At 41.7% G+C, this 21,481-nt stretch overlaps 1 protein-coding gene across 1 annotated transcript in view; it reads right to left on the bottom strand.

Moving 5' to 3' along the window:
- Nucleotides 1–244: 244 nt before the first annotated feature.
- The window catches only part of SPECC1L (sperm antigen with calponin homology and coiled-coil domains 1 like), a 41,105-nt gene continuing 19,868 nt past the window's right edge, over nt 245–21,481 (bottom strand). Inside the window, exons 4-16 of the mRNA XM_083148088.1 lie at nt 15,855–17,437; nt 15,523–15,730; nt 11,590–11,663; nt 11,167–11,342; nt 10,916–11,082; nt 10,721–10,830; nt 9,420–9,510; nt 9,203–9,289; nt 6,532–6,691; nt 5,918–6,020; nt 2,717–2,833; nt 2,526–2,585; nt 245–2,415 (exon numbers count right to left, since the gene is read on the bottom strand). Of these exons, the coding sequence (XP_083004214.1) occupies nt 2,326–2,415; nt 2,526–2,585; nt 2,717–2,833; nt 5,918–6,020; nt 6,532–6,691; nt 9,203–9,289; nt 9,420–9,510; nt 10,721–10,830; nt 10,916–11,082; nt 11,167–11,342; nt 11,590–11,663; nt 15,523–15,730; nt 15,855–17,437 (3,026 nt within the window). The 3' untranslated portion in view covers nt 245–2,325. The remainder of the gene's footprint in view (nt 2,416–2,525; nt 2,586–2,716; nt 2,834–5,917; nt 6,021–6,531; nt 6,692–9,202; nt 9,290–9,419; nt 9,511–10,720; nt 10,831–10,915; nt 11,083–11,166; nt 11,343–11,589; nt 11,664–15,522; nt 15,731–15,854; nt 17,438–21,481) is intronic.

Raw genomic sequence — 21,481 nt, 5'->3', positions numbered from 1 at the left:
AATTACCAATAAAACACACCACTGAGGTTACCTACATGATGAAAATGTTGTATAAGATGGAGGAGAAATTAAAAGTAGAGTGAAAGGCGGCTTTATAGCTCATGGTCCATTGTCCCCCAAGTGGATAATAAAGAAATAGCCCTTTATTATACCTCATCTCTGACTTCTTGGGAGGTATCAGATGCAATCTACCTCGTCATCACAGCCTGTTATAAGCAAGCAGATTTCAGGAACCAGAGGGGAATAAATTAAAAAAAGTTGAATGACTTTATTTGGAAATGCCCTTTCGCATCGCAAAACCAATGCATGTTTAAATATATCATATAATAGATAATATATTAATAAAATAATAAGACTGCCAATAACACCATGCTAGCAGAAAGAGACTTGCAGGAAACAACAGATACATTTTGTTGCTACACCGCTTTATATTGTGTTAAGTGCTCTTCTACCAGGATGTGGTTAAAGCTTCATTGGTATTAATGCAAAGTCTGGCACTGGGAATATTCTGCCAGCATAATAGGTTTAAATATTGTGTACTTAATAACAGAACACATATACTGTGTCATATACATAAATAGGAACTAGTCACATTCGGAGATCCAATTCTAAAAAAAAAAGTTGACATTTTTGGCAAACTGTTTACTTTCCACAGTTGAGCATTTCAGAGAAGTTTAGAAATGTAGCAAAAACAAAATAAATTAGGCCGGAAAATGTACATAATAAAATAATACGCCTATAGAATGGTCAGCCACTGAAAATGTTTTTTTTTTTTAACAATGAATGCCCTACATAATTGACCTTATATATAAACCTATAAATCTGGCATGAGAAGGCATTAAATACAGGCCAGATTAATCCTCACTGCCAAAAGGCAAAAGAACAACATTCAGAAATAGCTGCAGATATGTAACCACAGTGAGGAGAGGCAGGGAATGTGAAAGCAATGAAACTGTTCTATTGAGAAGAAGAGTGCAAGATAAAATTGCAAAATACATTCTTGTACCCTCTTTTTAAGAAGCAATCTCTGCAGGACGACTTCCTGGTGTACCCTAAAAATGTTAATAGAAAAATAGGCATTGCATATGCGATAAGCCAATTCTAGGTTGTTTCCAGTGCCCTGGCAGGTCAAACAGCTGGTTATAGAGTGAAGTTCTGATATCTGCATCTCCTGTGCAGTCTCCCTTCGCCTTTTTCACATGTACAAATATGCGCTGCAACATAACGAAGAATGCCAGCTGCTATGTTTCCTAAATAAAATGGTACTTGTGCTATTGCTATGTATGACATCACTTGGAACCATTTCAATGAGGTTTTACAATTACCCAAAGTGGGATGATTTCTGCAAGATAGTAAGAAGTGAACAGAAGCACCTGTACACTTGTAAATGTTTGGGTTTGTTCTCTCCCCTCTCAAGCTTCTAGAACATAGAGAAAGTTCTTATGCGGAAGAGTCCACCCATAGAATGCAGTTCTCGCAGGTACTTAGAAATCTGGCACGTCATAAATTGGGAATATATGCGAGTCCCTCCTGAGGAAGGAAGAGCGCTTCCAAGTCTGGTTCATGGTTTGTGCAGATTACAGAACAAAGTTCTTTGAAGGAATGTGAAGTAAAATGGGGTGTAAGGTTTAGGCAAACGCCTGAGAGGATGTAGGGAGGCACAGCAGCTTTATACTTCACTGTGGTTACTCTGCAGAAACACTGTACATACAGCATTTTGTTGTGTCAGTTACGGCTCTGATGTACAAAGGCTATCAGCCGAACGTAGCGCAACATTAACCTGTATCGTCACTTAGTGTTCTAGGCACAAGTAGCAAGAGACAATCTGGACTAAGAGACAGCAGCTTAGTTGTTGGCACAATATGTGCTTTAGTGTGCATTATTTCCATTGTCTGTATTTTCTGGAATTGTATAATTATTCTTGATGGCTGGCAAGTGCAGCTGCAAGGTGCACACATTGCTAAGGCACTAGAACATCAGCAAGCCTTCCATCTGTTCGGCCCACCACAATCAAGTTATCATGTTTCCACTGCCTTGGCACAAGCTGCATCCTGAGATACTGTAAGCAGAAATGAAACTGTATAGCGCCTACTCCATGTACAAGGACACTGAAGATGGGGTAACTCTTAGCTCATGTAGCAGGATGTGAGCCATAGTACAAACTGGCGTATCGGTGAGATCTGTAGAAGATGCTGGTCAGTGAGAAAACGCCAACCTCCTCCTCACTGTAAATCGCTTGGAAAGTCTTGTGTCCAAAGTTCCTCATAAAAGAGGGCATGTTTCAAGATGGGGGAGGTTCTGGCAGACATGGGGAATGCCAAATGTTCAGGTTTCAAAGTATTTGTAAATAGATGTAACATAGGTCATGAGGCACTGCCAGTCTGGGCGCTCCGTTCGTACCATTTCATTGATGTCCTGTAAATGACATACCAGAACATGCTCATACAGCCAATACATGATTACATATTATACTATAAGTATTACAAAATATAACCTTTCACTCCTTGGTCTTCCGCACAACTCACCAATGTAGATTTGATGCCCACACTTTCAGCTGCCTGGAAAGCCAGAGTGAAGTTCCTCCTCTACAAACACAAACAAAAACATATGGAGACATCTGACCTGACTGACCAAATTAAACAGTTACCAATGGCACATATTATGTATGGCTGGAAATCTTGTCACATTGTGCTTATTATGCCAAATGCCCACTTACCTTGTCCTGGTTGCTCAGTTCCTGGTATGGAATATGGGCAGGAAGGTAGGTGTGCAGCAAAGCGCAGAATGCGAGGCCGTCATTCCAACTGCTGCTGAAATTTGTGATATCAATATTCTGAAAAGCAAAAAGCACAGAGCTATATGAGTACATTGTGCGGTTGAGAAGAACATCACCTTAAATGTGTGACCTGGGAGATTCTGAAAAAGGATCTTAAGATTTGGAACAATAGTGGTGAAGCACTCAGTAGGTAGTCATTATGCTGACAGTCACTGCAGTATGTCGACATGAGAATGCAGATACCAGTATCCAGACATGGTTGTAATGCTACCTCAAGAATTTAAAACATGTCCTTTTACAAGCAAATTTGCAGGTATAATCCCTACATGGTTAAAATGCTTTACGTAGATTTACAACGGTATCGAGATTCTGATGTCCATTTGGCTGCTCTCGACAGAACGGATGTAACCCAAAGAGTCCTGATCGCTACATTTATGCTGATTTAGGACTTACCAGATTACTGCACCAAAATAATAATGTGGTTATTGAGCCATGTGCCAGATAACTTAAGGGGCCTAGGCACACACTAAGCGACTTAGGGGCATTTCCTACAGCGCTCCATGTGTAGGGGCCATAGCGATGGCAATGCGCGGACCTGCACATCGCTATCGCCCGGCGATATCGAGCATATATTTAATCGGTCTGGCCCAGTGTTCTCACCGGAGATTGCGCAGCACACAGCTCTGGCAAATCGCTGTGTGCTGAGCGATCTGAGCTATGAAGCATCGCTCAGCAGATGTCTATGTGTGTAGGCCCCATTAGGGTTCAAAGGGCTGCTTGTTTCACTTACAATAAACATGTGTATCTTTGTGGACATCTCATTACTGGTAGCTGCTAATTCAGGTAATGCTATCGCTACATATACCAGCTGCTGCATAACGGACGCAATAACCTTTGCTTTAACAGTTCAACAGGGGGAAGTAGATAAGAGCTCTGAAGCAGTTATTTAACTAGAAGAGACAACAGAATGTATATTTATGTATGTAAATCTGCTAAGAGGTTCTGTATCTCCATAAGAATAAATATACACATTTGCATATGGGTTTTTGGAAGAAAAAAAAAAAAGTGCTAATATTTGAGCTTCTACCCTAATACAAAGGAATCTCCTTCTCACACAGGAGCAGGATGTTCCCTCCCGCTGTCCCCGTCTTTTCTTACCCCTGCCTGTCCCTGGGTCAAATTCATTTCTGGGAAGAAACTAAAATAATACCAATAATAATAAAGAATTCATTTCCTGCCTCTTGTACAGCTGTACGTGCTGAGGCGCGCGCGCACACACACACACACACACACACACACACACACACAGTATGCAGCATCGGTTTCTGTGTCAGACATTTTTTTACTAAGGAATTTGTGTATTTATATGAGGGGTCAAATACAAGTTTATCTTTTTTTTACATTCATGAGATCACGGTCAGGTTTACCAAAATTTAAGTTTTCCCAAAAATGTAGTTCTCTTTTTTTCAGTATTTCCAGGTAAGCAGATGTAGTGTAGTCTGATCTATATTTCACTCTGAAACCAGAAAACTGCACTACTGGTATTCTGCACTAACCTTACACTGCCCACTATCCTGGAGAGACAACTGCTCAAAACCGTGTACCAACCACTTACTGTGACAACAGCTGAACAGCGTTCCTGTGAACCCTGGCCATAAGGTCTGAGACCATCCTTCGCAATGTTCTTCAATCAAGAAGACGAATAAATTAGGGAAAGTGACCTCATAGCTAAGGCCATCACTTTCTTTATCACATGTACATGCTCACTTACGGTTACGGTCTAAATGGTTGAGAGTGAATAAGTTGACAGCAAATGGTTTACATATACAGGTTAAAAAAGACAAAAAGGTCAACATGGAAGAGGTCAACGCTCGTTTGTGTGTTTTCATGTCAATTTGTACATTTCATAAGGTGAAACCCGAATTCCAAAGAAACAACAAACAAAACGCATGGCAACTATTTTGTCTATGCTTGAACCTAAAGAACCATCATCTCACAGCACAGAAAAAGCTAAAGAAAACTACTACAATGTCTAATATCACATTGACTTGTCATTGATTTTTGACCACACCTGGTCATTCCCTTCTATATGAATAATACTGTCAAATGTTTTACTGAATTTCGCAACTTCTTCTCTGAATGGGACACTGGACAAGTAAACCACATAACTGGAAAAGCTGCTTGTTTTAGACTAATGGGGCCTCACTAGATAGCTTAGAAAATGCCCCTACATTGCTCTGTGTAGGGGCCATAGCGACACTGGCCCTGACAGAGCTCTCACTGGCACATCGCTATGCATTGCTGTGTGCTGAGTGTTCCGGCATCGTTTAGAACGCTCAGCAGCATATCTCCCCATGTGTAGGCCCCGTTAGACTTTCAAAGCAAATGCCTGATGCCCATTAATTACAATGGTCTTTTGCCATAATGTATCTTCCAAAAGGTAAACACTTAAGCTCCATACATACTACAAAATAAAGTGAAACATATCTTTCAAACAACCCGTTCTGAAAGATTTTTTAATTTATGTATGTTTTATGGCATTAACGATGTGCGGCCCCGCGCACCGTTAATCACCCCTCCCTCGTCCAGTATGCCCAGACTAGGCAACTCCTCGTTAACGACAGCCGTGTTGCCGCTGCTCATCTTGGGAGCCAGCAGCGGCAAATGTGTATGCACTTGCAGATGCCAGCACACCCTTCCACCGATATTGGTCCCTAATGTGTATGGGGCTTTAGAGCCTTGTCAATGACCTATAATAGACACAGGATTATGGTCCAGATCTTCACCTGACAAACCACATAAATGTTACTAGCAAAGACAACCCATCATCAAAACTATTATTTTACCAGAAAAGCAAGGATACAGTAGGAATTACCTACCTGCCATCTGTGAATGCAAAGTGCATTTGTTAATCCCTTCCTGGTTCTAGGCAGATGGAAGTACATGTATCCCAGTAACTATCCTTCATCCGCTCCCAGGATGTCAGAGTGCTGCTTAATAACCCAGTGTCTAATTGCCCAACCTAACAAACGGCCTACGCCTTTTCAGGGTCAGATCTACATATAAATGATAACCCCTGCATTGCCAACTGCACATACATGCACATGAAATGCAAAGGAAATCACACTTCATGATTCTCACCTGGTAGCCCTCGGTCTTCTTCTGGCACCACTTCAGCAAAGCATTCCTCTTGGAGCCTCCATATTCCCTTGCAAGGGCTGATAAGGGGTCCTTCCTCTCCTCTCTGTAGCATACAATGATTGGCAAAGGTGTGAGTGTAAGGAGTGTGAAAGGAGATTAAATAGTAGGAATATTCCACATGCCTATGTCAAGTGCCAAAGAAACAGTCCATATGACCGTCCTGCATTTTTACAAGACAAAATAACTAAAGACCATTAACATGGGACATGTGTATCAGTACATTTAGATATGGATGTCTAAACATTATTGTAGTTTTATAATGAAGATTAAACCACAAATGTCAAAAACTAGTATTGTCAACACAATTCCCAATCAGTTTAGAAAGAATTTGAATCCCAGTCAACAGAAGCCATCCTACAACACTGCACGAATTAATGAAACACTTAGGTCTAGTAACACAGCACAATTTACACACAGTGAAAACAATCTACAAATGATAAAGTACCCAGAGCGCCCTCATAGATGTAATGTTTATGTACAGTGTGGTGAACAATACACAAAACAGTCTAGTGGTATGCAGGAGCATGAGTTTACTACAATACGGAGGCTGCTACCTGATGCGGTTACGGGCAGTTGGTGTCACAGATGCTGTGGGCGAGGAAGAAGTGAGGGAAAGTTGTGGGGAGGGTGAAGTCATTGACATCAGAGGAGAAGCAGAACCTCCATCTGGCACACTGATGTCACGTTTTAGTTCCTCACTGCTGCGGCGAGACACTAAGCAAATGACAAAAACAGCCTTAAAAAGACATATTACCAAAAGGAAACAGCTTTCAGTCTCTGATAAGGCATCAAGGGTACGGAGGACACCATAAAACTTGTCTCAAGCCTCATAATATAGCTCTTTATATGACATTTACATGATAAGATAGAGCAGCAAACAATAAGATACATAGAAAATGAAACAGATCATAAAGCCATGTATTAATAAGTGATTACAGCACTACAATTATTTGCACAAGGCTACAACCTAATCAGCACCCAGTAGGAATCCCAGAATGAGAGACAGGAAGGGCATAGGAAACCCCTGTGGAAGTTCAAGTCAGACACTTCCTCTCAAATATTGTTTCTATTCTGAGCACAGGATGTAAAATCATTACAAAGCAACGTGGGTACAATTTTTTTGTGTGTGTATATATATATGTATATATATATATATATATATATATATATATATATATATATATATATATATATATATATATATATATATATATATATATATATATATATATATATATATATATATATATATATATATATATATATGGTGTGGCACTCAGGTTGAGACATAAATAATCAGCCCACACAACATTTCAGTTGTAATAAACGTTTTCAAATATCTTTATATCTATCACAAACATACATACACACATAATATACAGGTTGAGTATCACTTATCCAAAATGCTCAAGACCAGATATTTTTACTAATATTTTTATATTTCAATGAGGTATCTTGCATTAATGTTGTATAATTACATCAAACACATAAAAAGTAAACAAATATATTTCACTAGTAAGCCCGCTCAAAACAAATGCTACGAAACCTAGTCTGCTACCTTGTGATTGCCTCTGTGTTGTGCATGTGTGAGAGAGAAAGAGACGTAGTTTTACTCACTGCCAACAGATGGCAGTGTTTCAGAGACACACAAACGGACACTAGAGATGAGATATGATGACTTTCCAAATAATGGCGTCACTCACCAGTCTCTCTCTTAGTCAATGATATTTAATCAGGCAGCATGTCAGAGGGCACGACGTTTCGGCCCTCTTCTGGGACCTTTGTCAAGATGTATGTATGTATGTATGTATGTATGTATGTATGTATGTATGTATGTATGTATGTACACACACACACAGTGCTATTTTCCAGCAGGAACTGAGGGCCTTATTCTAGTTCACTCTCTGACAAAATCCTTCTTAGATGGACAAAACCATGTGCACTGCAGGGGGGCAGATTTAAAATGTGCAGAGAGAATTAGATTTGGGTGAGTCAGATTGTTTCTGTGCAGGGTAAATACTGGCTGCTTTATTTTTAGACTGCAATATAGATCTCACTTTGAAGTAAAACCCCACCCAAATCTAATTGTCTCTGCACGTTACATCTGCCCCACCTGCAGTGCACATGGTTTTCTCCATCTAAGAAGGATTTTGTCAGAAAGAGTGAACTAGAATAAGGGCCTCAGTTCCTGCTGGAGCCTGCTGAAAAATAGCACTGTGCACAGGTCCCAGCAGGGATAGGGTTGAATCCAGCGGTGCCCTCCGTAGCTTGAATCCGATGCGGAGACAAGAGTATGCAGCGTGCGGGGGGGGGGGGGGGTGTGGTGGCACTCGCGGTTAAGGAATAAACACACAATAAGGCAGGAGTATCCCAACATTTCGTGGCCGTGTCGCCACTTTATCAAGGTGATATATATATATATATATATATATATATATATATATATACACACACACACACACACACACACACACACACACACACACACACACACACACACAGGATTATAAAAAAGCTGGATATTGGAATAACTGCACATACCAAATGCCACCAAACTTCTTGTAGAAATATTGTGTAATACAGTGGTGTCAAACTCCTGATCCTCCACAGCTGTTGTGGAACTACATGTCCCAGCATGCTCTGCCACAGTTTTAGCAATCCATTCTATACAATCTGTGGCAGGGAATGCAGGGATGTGTAGTTCCACAACAGCTGGAGGGCCTGAGTTTGACACCACTGATGTAATGTGTACGCATTGATTATGCCGCTGAAGGTGCCCGCTCCCACGTATCATCAGTGACATCCTCTGTTGTAGGATATTGCAAGTGAGGGCCATGCTGTGTACGGACTTGCATATGTCGGCTTCACCGCTGCAGAAGTTGCTGGGTACACACATCATATAGTGTGTACCCAGCTTTACTGCGGAGGGTCCAAGGAAAATGTAAAATTGAAAGCAGCTAGAACAAAGTAATTTGTTAAGTAATGAAAACAAACAGAAGGGACCATATTTACAATATCTGATGAAATTTAAAACCCTGAAGCTTCCTTTCCACTCTAATTTATGGTCAACAATGAGGCTGAATATTATCAGATTCAATCTTTCCCCTGAAAACGCTGTTATACTCGAGCTGCTATGCAGCTAAAACCCTGGTATCATGTTAAATATCCAGCTTTGCTCTCATGTTCTCACTCTAGATTTTAATGTAAACAATATTTCTGCTTTACCAGAGATGGATTTTGTGCTGTCCATGGCTGGCACGCGGGGCAAGGAGGAGGCTGTTCTGCCACTGGCTGACGTTCTTAATAGATGTTCTGCAGAAAACAACACGTAATGAGTGCTGATCATTCACAGTTCCCTTCAGGAACTTTACAGTCACATTTTTACTGTATATCTAACATCAAATTAATAGAAGTACTAAAGTAACTTCAATTTTCTAGATACCTTGTACTGGTAATTCAGCATAGCTTGGCCTCTTCTCGGACATGCCTGGTAACGATTTATTAGAGGATATAGGGCCACTGATGGAATGTCTCTGCAAGGACAGTTAGAGGAACATAAGAAGGTATAGCCAATGAGACAATGCACTTCAAAATTAGAATATATTTGTAGAAATGTAGCACAAAGGGGTCAAAAATAAATATTTGACAGATATTAAATTATTTAGATTTCATCTGCTTTTAAAAAGAATGAAAATAAAATATACCCGTTTACCGAATTACATCTCACTATGGAACCACCCACGTCCCGTTACACTCCCCTGCGTTACAGTGGAAAGGCTTGCATATCATGAGTATATTTGCTAGCAACTCATTTACAGGTGTGTGAGGGAGAGATCTGGCCTAACATATACACTTACATTTTATTACATCCACATGGAGACGTTCATTCACAATTTAGATCAAGGAAATTGAAAAGCTGAACTCAAATTGAGAGACTCACTCTCTATAACCCCAAGAGATGGGAACTATCCCCTTGTATGGCACAATACTTCTACATGTATGGTACGACTGCCCAATCATGTTTGGAAATTGGAAGGACACGCAACCAATATACAAATAACCAATATCCAATTTAACCTCGACATACTCAGCGCTCCTGAGAAAAAAAAACTCACAATACATCTAATTCACCATATATGCAATGCAGCTGTATTGCAAACAGCCAAACATTAGAAGAGACCAACACATACAGTTAATAATGTGGTTTGCAAAAGAATTTGGTATATAGCATCTAATTTAAATATTTCCTGGCCTACCTCTCAAATAAATCCCTAAACTCAGCAGCACCAACTATTCATTTTGGATTAAAGGTTCATTGTTATTAGAGCATCTTTAACATCTATTTAATAATAGTGTGATAGTTGTTAAGACTGGTCTTTGAGGTCCCTACACTACAATATGCATCTTACACCTCCCCAGCTGGTATAGTGAAAGGCATCTAGAGGGAGACCGACACCCACTGTGACCCCGCCCTCTTCTCCAGCACATTTGTCTTAACTCCCCCAACCTACCTATGGCTTATTGAGTTACTTCTGTTCCACTGGTGTGTATTTCAATAGCCTTAGTTATATCTGATCTAAATTTGTGCAAAAACCCAAAAATATCCTCAACCCTTAAAAAAAAAATTTTTTTATTTAATGCTTTAGCTATGTGACAAATTCCTCTTCAAAATGAAATATATATTGGGCAACATATTCAAACATTTTCAGAGATAAAAGAACAGATGACAGATGTTTTCATTACCTGCATAGGGGACACAGCTGCAGCCGGTGGAGTTTTCATGGGGCTAGGGCTTAGAGGTGTGCGGGGAATGGAGGTCGCCGCAGCAGCTGCTGCCACTGCTGGATTAGGGGCTATCAGAAAAGGTAAATACATGAGTTATGCCACCGGTTTTGACCTTCATTGCTGTCAGATTTTAAAATTGGTATGTAAGATTACCTGGTGAGGATGCATTGTCAAATGATTTGATAAGGGTCTTGACGGTGGGTGTGGGTTCAGAAGAAGTGGAAGACCTGCGACTAAGACCCATTCCCTGTCTCAAGGCTGCCAAGTCCCTCTCTACAGCATTCATGTAATTATATACACGACCCCGTTCCTCTTCTTGCCTAAAGAAATGAGCAGATATAGATTTAAGCATCGACTGTATATCCACAAGTGATCATTATTTAGCATAATTAATGTGCCCTTACTTTCGCGAGGCAGCATTCTCCAATTCCTTGGTAAGTTTTTCATTTTTCTCCAGGGCCTCTTGGAGCCGCCGTTTCAGCTCACCAATCTCCTCCTGTGCTTCCGACTTGATGTCATTGGCAATAACTACAGCAGTTTGTAAGTCAGCCTGAAACTGGCGCCACTCGGCAGACTCCTCCTGTGATGCCAGCAGAAGCATGGAATCTCACATTAGACTTGACGTGCACACTACACATAGATATCACCACTAATTAATTATATAAAAGCCTGTAAACATTCTTAAAAACAACTAAAATAATTAAATAAGACAAACACTAGCTAGGAAATAACTACAATATTATCCAGAAGCTATTGTGAGAACAGTTCTTGGGCACAAATGTAAAAATATATATAGATAGATAGATAGATAGAAATGGAGCTCTTACCCGTAACTTGCGATTTAATATTTTTATCTCACGCTCCATGTCATGCTTCTGGTCCTGCAGCTTTTTAACGGTGTCTAAAAGATGGAGGGGAAGTTGCTTGAGAGATGTGGGGACAAATACACACACTTGTTCAGGCCTGGCCAACCTGTGGGCTCTCCATCTGTTGTGAAACTACACATCCCAGCATGCTCTGAAACAGGGTTTAGCATAATCTAAAAGCAAAAATCTGTCATTGTATGCTGGGATGTGTAGTTTCACAACAGATGGAGAGCCCAGTTTGGCCAGGCCTGCACTAGTTAATTATGTTCGTAACAAATGATCTAGGCCCATCATTACACGAGATTACACATTATTCTTATGTTAGAACCTGGAGGATAAAATGAATATATAGTCAAAAACGTGCAAAAGGAAATGGGCTAAATATTTACATCTGATCTAATAGCAACAGGAGAGCGGTGTTCTCCTGTAATACAGTGTCGTTACACATCCTCTAAGTAAGTGTCACTAGAGGCAGGCAGACAATGGAACACGTACACGACAGGACAGTTTGTAACCAGGTCATTAAACATATCCTGTCATTATTGTGGAAACACTCATTCGGACAGGTGCTTTGTGTGTTGTCCGAATTCTGCAGATCTGGATTTGCTTTGTATGGTGGAGAAAAGCAAGTGTTCTAAAGTGATTGGTAAAAGAAATGTGCTGAAAATGTGATGCATCAAACATCCAATTATAAGATACAGACACTACAGACTGCAAAAGTCATAAAAATGTTTATATATATATATATATATATATATATATATATATATATATATATATTTATTATTATTTTTTTCTGGTGGTTGGTTGTATTCTAGAGCAACCAGACATTTCCTTTCCTAGTACAGTTTAGAATTGCAGCTCATTTGTGCAGTGCGGCAGTGTTCGTATATCCACCTAGGAGTCTGAGGACTATATGCACTTATGTACAGTTCTGACAAATATATTGGTGTCCTTACATATTTTCTTAAACTAAAGCAACACTACTTAAGATGCCCATACACGGAGCAAGGGTGCGCAGCGAGCCATGCGAGGGGACGCGGTGCTATGTTGACGCTTGAAAAAAAAAATCATGTCGACTTTTTCACTGTCGACCTAATGACCCTGTCGACCTAACTCATGTTGACCTTCAGTCAGGTCAACCTAAATGCAAGTCGACCTAATGCTTGTAGACCTAAATGCAGTCTGACGAATGATCCCATTCCCTGCCAGGTTACCCAAGCTGCTCTCCTGACTGCCAGCCCCTCTCATTATACTTACCAGTCCCTTTCTCTCATCATACAATACATATATACAGGCTGAGTTTCCGCGATCCAAAATGCTTGGGTCCAGAAACATTTTACATGAAACAAGGTTTCAAAACATGAAACAAAGTTTGAGTCTCAGGCACGGAATGTGAATGCTATGCAATCATTTTCTTGCATATATTTAATGCCAGTTGCATATCATGTCCCCAGTAGTGCCAATTACAGATATCTCCAGTAGTGCTATATACAGAGTGGGGGAACATTGCCATTGGCAATATCCCAAAACAGTTTTGAAATGTCTATTTGTGCAACTGTAGTCACAGGAAACTCAATATTGGTCCATGTTCAGTGTGGTGCACATGATTAAAATAAACAGCAGAGTGACTCCATTTAATTAGGCTGAAATTGAAGACGCGTGATGCTTGTTCAAGATGGTATGAAATGTTACTATAATCAAATTGTCTATTATCTGTTCTAATGGGTGCCAACAAATCTGTCCAGAACTTTTTAGACAAAGCAATAATTTATCCTTTGTCCATGTTTTTTTTGCAATTTTACTTGAAATAGCAAAGTCATGCAGGTATAAAATGAGACAATGGGTGAAATTTAATGGGATGAGAGATTTGGTAAGAAATCTACAGGTTTTTTTAAAGCGGCAATCATTTACACTGCAAAATCAATCTGGTTTTGCAGTGTAAATGATTGACACTTAAAAAACCCGGGAGATTTCTTACCAAATCTCTCACTTTCTGATTCGGTCACCCTATTAAATTTCCCCCAATCGCTTTTCATTCCATCACTCTTCAGAAGGAATGCAGGATTCTTTTTCTTCAATGATATGTAAGGTTACCAACAATTAAGACATTAAGAAAATAACATTAACCCTTTGCGTGCCAACATCTGTGCAAGATGTGCAAAACATCCACAAAAAATGCCAGCGTCGCTCACATTTGTTATATAATTTAAAATTAAAAATGTTGTGTAAAAATACATTATATTTCCTATCTAAGGTAAACATTACAGGTCATTATGATGAATACAAAGGCCAATTTTCACACATTCACTTGGCAATCAAAGGGTTAAGACCACTGACAGATGAAGTGAACATTGATTATCATTACAATGGAACCCGTCAAGTGGTTGGATAGATAATGAAGCAGGTGAACACTCTGCTTTTAAAGCAAGACAAAGGGACGTAAGATCTTAGTGACTTTGACTAATGACCGATTGTGATGGCTAGATAATTGGGTCAAGGCATATACAAATCTACAGGTCTTGTGGGGCTTCCCAAATAAATAGTGGTTAGAACCTACCAAAAGTTGTCCAAGGAAAGACAAAGGGGGGTATTCAATGAGCCATTGCTATTCCCGCGGCGGGTCCCTATTCAATACTATCTTTACCGACAGCATTGAAGAGGGATCACGGCAGAACGAGCCCCACTTTAGAAGCGATCGGGCCCGTTCTGTCGATAACGGCTGTGGACTGTCGTGATCGACAATCCACGGCCGTTTTCGACGCTACGCCCCCTTTGCGCCGATCGACATTGAATCCCGCCTGTCGTTCAGCTGTCGATCAAAATGCAAACGGGCCAGAATCACGGCTGTCGGGAGGGATCGACAGCCGTGATCCTGTATTGAATACTCCCCAAAGAGTGAATTGTCAATAGGGTCAAGGGCGCACAAAGTTCACTGATGCATGTGTGGAGTTAAGGCCTACCTGTTTAGTCCTATCCCACAGAAAAATCTACTGCAGCACAAATTGCTGAAAAAGTTAATGCTGATTATTATAATAGAAAAGGCTCCGAACAGACTTTGTCGCAGCTTGCTGAGTAACTGCAGGCCAGTCAGTGCGCCCATGGTGACCCCTGTACACCACCGAATGCACCTAGAGTGGTATATGAGAGTCAAAATGGGAACACTGACAAATGGTCTGGCCTGATAAACCTGGCTTTCTTTCAATCCCTGGAACACTTTCCATAGGTCTGTCAGACTATCATATCTTCAGTACCCTACTATAATATTAGACCTATAGCCGCCATAATACTAACATTTTGGGAATGTTGATAGTTTAGCGGTTATAGAGAAGTTGGGTCACCGAGACCCATCTTTAGCGACAATGTGGTATGATAGGGGTATTTTATGGTGTTTGGTAAGATTACTTTGATTGGTGGCTTTGAACTAATGAAATATTAGAGATTTAGTTATTTGTAAGAACAAAAAGGTTTTTTGTTTGTTTTTTTAATGGTAATACAAGAGGTGGTTCAGCAATAGGTGGATCACAACAGCTGCTAAATAAATTAATCAGAACACAACTAATGGTGATTGTTTTAATTGTATAAACAGGTCCAAATGAGAGTAGATCAGCTCTGTGTGGGAGTGAAACTGGTCACAGTTCTATTGCATTGGGCCCCGTTATTAGACTTACCACCTTGGACACCTTTTCAGGATCTTAAAAGCGACCCAGCATTTGCTACTTATACTTATTAAAGGGAGGCCACTGCTGATTCACTATTTGTTCCACTTACAGCACACGGCCAGCGCCATCAGCCTAATAAGTGAGGAGCTAGAATATATCTATTTCAGGTGCAAAGCAAAAGCTTGGTTGTGTCATAATGACCTCTACTGGAAAACATGTGAAATGCACTTACTTTCAAGATCTGATATGATGAGGTTATCATGTAGTTTCACAGCTCTGTGCTGCTCAACTTCATCCTCCAGTTCAAATATGGTCTCCTTCATATCACTGCGTTCTGTCTCCTTTTCCTCCAGCTCTCTCCTCACCTTATCCAGTGCCAGCGTTAACTCTGACACCTGATTTTCTGCCTCTGCACGGAAAGCCCGGTATTTATCTTCAAGCTGGAAGAAGCAAATGAAAAAGAATGGACCAAAATAACCTTATCCAGCATTCTACCAAACTAAGCTGGAGAGAACTACTCTTTTCTTGCCACATTAGATTGCTTTTTTCTACTATTCATCTCACCTTGTCAAAAGCATCTTGCATGCGTCGAAGATCACTCTGTACGTGCAACAATTCCTCCTGCAGGTTCCCTGCCAAAGTTTCTGCTTTCTCTTTATCAGAACGCACACTATCAAGTAAGTTCTGAATGTGAGAAGCATCTCCGGAGCTATGTATAGAGTACAATTCTGACACTCTTTGCTTCTCCTGCTCTAGCTGGCCTTTCAGACGTGTACATTCTGCTTGCTCAGCATTTAGGGAGGCTTTGTATTCGTCTAGAGTAGCCGCCAATGCCTGTTTCCCATGTTGTTCAGCTTCAGCAATGCGATCCATGTGGTGGTTACGCTCTTTTAGGGCACGAATTACCTCCTGTGCATCCTTATTATCCTGCTCTGCCATCTTTAGAGTATTGCTCAAATGTTGCTGGACACCCAACAATTGCTCTCGCTCAAAACGACCGCTATCTGCCAATTCCATGTATCTCTGCTCCAAATCTAAATAACGGCTGCTCTTCAGGTCATCATCTAGAGAGTACGACACATGATGTTCATCAAGAAGGGCTCTTGCATATTCTAATTGACGACTGAACAACTCCAGCTTATCACTCTGTTGGCAAAGGGAGTCCATCAAGATGACCTTTTCTTCACCCAACCTCTCATTCTCACTATTTAGTTCCTGTGTGATCTGCTGAAGATCAGCCAGTTCTTGTAGCGTGGCTTGTAGCTCTTCTGCTGTGCTATGCTGGTTCTCTTCCATTTGATGAATGCGCTCAGTAAGGCAGGCCACAGACACCTCACTTACATTTCCACTACTCCCTTTGCGGGAACGATCAGTACTTGGAAGACCTTCAGACTCTGAGGATGAAGATGGGGCATCTAGCGCATCATCACTTGAGGTTAGTGGCTGGTAAACTTCACTGCACTCACTATCTAAATTGTCCATGGAACTACTCCTCCTTTCGCCTGTCAGTGTGCTCTCATCTTGGCTCAAGAGGTCCTCCATAGAGCCAGGAGCGGAACCCTCCACAGATGATGCTAAAGTCCCTCCTCCACAGTCACTGTGGCTGCCTGCAGCCATATCCATTGATTGGTAGCCATACAGCTTATCTGTAACATCTAATTGCTGACCCAATGAAAAGCCCAATGCATTCAGTCGATCTTTCAGCATTCGGTTCTCATTCTTCAATTGTTGCAACTCTTCTCGTACCACAGCATTCTGCTCCTGTAATTGCAGTAAAGGTGTTTCCTCAGGACTTTTGTCACAGACTTCCTCTCCAAGTTGCGTCTTGATATCCCTTAACTCAGTACGAAGGAGCAGAATCTCACCATCTTTATTTTTGGCCAAACTTAAAAGGTCCTTCACCTTGGCTTCTAGAGCAGCACGATCACTGATCTGGTTGTCAGATTTGGATTTGCTCATACGGAGAACATCTGACTCTGCACGACCACGACATCGTTTAGTGGGGGCGGATGCCTCTCCTACACCAGCACCTGAACCTTGTGTTTTTTTGCTGGTGTTTAGACGAGATCGATCACGCACTCTCTCTCGAGATGATCCTGCTTCTTTGGCCCCCGAAGAGCCACTCCGCTTAGTGTTGGAACTGCTGCCTGTAAGTAAATTGGAGAGCACAGTAATGGGCAATGAGAAGAGCAAGTAGAAAGCAGTGTTAACTGCAATATAAAGTAAAAAAATGTCCACAAAATTGTCTTTAACGATCATATTATGTAAACAATAGTTTTTATAAACCTGATTCCATATAGTTGTAATACATTTTGCAGGTTTAATAAAATTGCGTCAAACCTGAATTAAATACAATTTACAAACTAAGATTATTATTTTAAGACCATTTTTACAATATTTTTTGTAACAAATATCGCCAAAATGTTAACACCTAAATGGACTGATATTTCATTATTTCAGAAAGCAGCCAGCAGTAGGAGGTCAGTGTGTTTGAAGATTGCCCATGACTGGTGACTTGGATATGTGAAGGTGTTATAGTGGCAGAAGGGGGCACACTAAGGCAAATTCCCCGTATTTTTTCCAAGCAGGTTTTTTTATTTCTCATTTTGCACTGCCACGGAATCTGTTGCTGCAGCGGCATGACTGAAGGCGGAGGAGCTACACCATTTTCTGCTGCGATATGCAGACAGCAGGCTTACCCTGCTGCTTGTTAATGTGAAGCTATCATCTGCCTTACCTGCCAGGGCCAGCCGCAGGGCCTCATCTCCGTTACATAAGTCTGTAGTGTAGAGTATAGAGGGGGGGGTCGGGGTACAGAGGGGTCAGTGGTGTAGAGGCGGGTATGGAGAAGTCAGTAATGTAGTGGGTAAGTAAAGATGCAATTGTGTCCAACTCAGAAATAGGCCCCATGTGGAGTATTCCCCCTCCCCTCGTAATAAACTCCATCCTCTCAAATGACCACGCCTCATTAGGGCTGCTTTCATACACATCCCAATCTGCCCCTGGTCAGCACCATGGGGGGTGGGGTACAGATGAATGCGCCCTGCGCTATGGTCAGCAGCCTGGGGGAGAGGTGTCCTGCTTGGTGGTCAGCACCCTGCCCTAAAATAGTCCTAGAGTGAACACAGCCAGTAGCTGTGGCCATGTGAGGCACTGGATTCATTACTGTGGAGTATAGATGAGTGAATGGGGAGCAGGCACTTTCATGAATTTAGAACTGTGACTTGCTCCTCCCCACTCCTCAGTGGAAAGTCAAGAAATGAGGCCAAGAGAAGACGGAAGGAAAAGCGAACAACAGTCACACCAAGAAAAACAATGTAGCACAGTGTCCCCTTTGGAATCAAAGAACTGAATTTATTGCCCTGTTTTCTTTAAATTCCTCTGGGTACAAAATTCCCCTGGGTACACAGTATTCATTACTGTGGGGACATGCCAAAGCTACACAGACAAAAGGTGTCAAATCTGTAAAACTGCACAAAACTGTGGGTTCCACTCCAACGTTTTAGAGTCTGTCAGCTTGGACACAAGCCAGCCACATTTATTGGTCTTGTAAAGAATGAACAAGGAATCAGATTTTCTTATAGGAGTTGTCCTAGACACACAAATTCACAAAGAACGTATCAGAGGGACCATGTAAAGGGAGAATCCTCCTACATAAACAGCCCATGGTGGTGCTGGTTCCGTATAAGGTGGAAACCACTTATCAGAGAAATGCAAAGTGAGTACACAGCTCTGCCCGATCTTCATGAAAAAGTATGGATATTCACAGGAAAGAGCGCTCTGTTCTGACACCCTCCTGGCAGATGCCAAGGCCAACAGTAACACTATCTTTCAAGGCAAAAATTTTAATTCAACCATTACCAGTGGCTAAAACACTGAAGATCGAAGGAACAAAAAGGAACAAGTTGAGATCCCAAGGTGCTGTGGGAGGCTGAACCCAAAGTATCCTCTGCAAAAAATGTGAAAACAAAACGCAGGCCGACATCCAGGCCTGCCTGCAAGAATAACAATAAGCGGCCTAGACCAAAATAAGTCACAGGAAACCCTCTGGACACAAAAGATTTTCAAATCCTATGATAGTGGACTGAGGTAAGAGGCTGCTGATACCAAAGCGGTCGGAATAATTGCTTGTTGAATGTTTTAGCTCCTTAAAAGTGCGTTTTCAACAGACATGCTGTCAAACGCAGCCGCTGTAAGGCAGGGTGTCGGAGCGGCCCCTGCTGCTGTAGGGTGTAGGTCCGGCCACAGTGGAAGAATAGCAAGGATCATTCACCAGAAGCATCCAGAGATTGGAGTACCAGCTTCTGCAGGGCCACTAGGATGACTGTGATTCTCTCCCTCTTAGGGCCCGATGCATTAAGCTTCAAAAGTGATAAAATGAAGAATGATAACCAACCAACCAATCAGCTCCTGTATGACTTTTTTTTCAAACAGTCTGTGACATGGCAGGTAGGAGCTGATTGGCTGGCTGCTTATCACTCTCCATATTATCACTTTTGAAGCTTAGTGCATCTGGTCCTCTATGAGTTTAAACACCCAAGGAAGGAGAGGAAAAAGGCAGGAATAGATACACAAACTGGAACTGCTATGGGGGAGACCCTTTAAAAGGGGAAAAGACTGAACCAGAGTGTTGTAGACTTCTCTAAATTCAAGAATATTTAAAATTATTAGGATCACTTCCTGACGCAACCAACGGCCCTGAAAATTATGATCCATCACTCTCCAGCCCAGGAGGCTGGCATCCGTAATCAGTAGGACCCAATCACAGAAGGACTCTAGCCACCACAGGAGTGATATGCGTGTCCTGGCAGAACGGCACAAAAGGTGGTGCATTTTGGAGGAGACCCAGTCCACTGAGAGAAGATATCCAATTTCAACATCCTGGAATGAAACTGCCCGAATTCCAGAGCTTCGAAAGACACCATATTCTCTAAAAGATGTATACAGATATGCACGGATACCTTTTGAGGTAGAAGGAATAACCGGACCATCCACTGAAGTGCTGTGACCTTGTCTACTGGAAGGAACACCCGCTGTAGAGTTGTGTCCAGAATCATTACCAGAAACTGGAACCGCTGAGACTTGGGAAAGTTAATGATCCAACCATGCTGTAGGAGCAGGTGATTAGAAATAGACACATCATGCATGAGATGTTCTGGTGACAGTGCCTCGAGAAGCTTATTGTCCAAGTACAGGATAATGGTTATCTCCCTTAAACGCAACATGACTACCATGGTTGCCAGCACATTTTTGAAGACTCTGGATGCTAAAGAAAAGCCAAAAAGGAAGTGCCCAAAACTGGTAATGGGAGTCTCGAATGGCAAACCAATTTGATTTTTACACTGAGAGCTATAATATCAACTCCTTCAGATTTCATATGGGCAGTAAAGAACAGTCTGGTTTCGGAACCACAGATACATTTGAGTAAATTTCCTGCCCGCATTAGCGAGAAGTTACTGGTACCACTATTTCTGCATCCAGTAGCTTGGAAACAGCCTGTAGTAATACCACCCTGTTGGTTTCCAAGGCGAGAAAAAAAAAAATCAATGAGGGGGCTGAAATGCAAGTCTATATGGTATTCCTTGCAGATTAGGTCTCAGACCAATTCGTCTGAACAGGTCCATAGCCAAACATCCTGAAAATAGGATTTTAAATACCTACCGGTAAATCCTTTTCTCTGAGTCCATAAGGGATACTGGGGTTCACTTAGTTGGGGTATAGATGGGATCCAAAAAAAGCCAGTGCTCATAAAACTTCAAACAGGGTGTGCAGCGAGCGCAGCGAGCCCCGCGAGGGGACGCGGATACCTGTGAAGCCCGCGAAGGGACGCGTTTACCTGTGAAGGTATCCGCGTCCCCTCGCGGGGCTCGCTGCGCTCGCCACGCTTCGGGCTCGGTGGCTCGCTGCGCTCGCCACACTATTCTATTCTCACTCCACGCCCTAGTGGATAGTAGGGCATGAAAAGGTCGGAGGACGCGTACCGCTGCGCTCGCCACGCTTCGGGTTGACGTTGATCGTGGGGTGGCGTTAACAATTGTGGGGGTCATTTCACACTTGAGGGTGCCTATTTGGCCTCTGTGGGCCATTTAACATTGTTTCCTATGGAAAAATCGTGTCAATTGAGGCATTGAACAGAAAATCGTGTCCATTGAGAAATTTAACATTGGTCCCTATGGGAAATCGCGGGCATC

This window comes from Crinia signifera, chromosome 1 (genome assembly GCF_055691185.1).
Source record: "Crinia signifera chromosome 1, ASM5569118v1, whole genome shotgun sequence".
Lineage (NCBI taxonomy): Eukaryota > Metazoa > Chordata > Amphibia > Anura > Myobatrachidae > Crinia > Crinia signifera.
The sequence above is the reverse complement of the archived record's forward strand: the minus strand, read 5'-3'. Positions and strand labels throughout refer to the sequence as shown.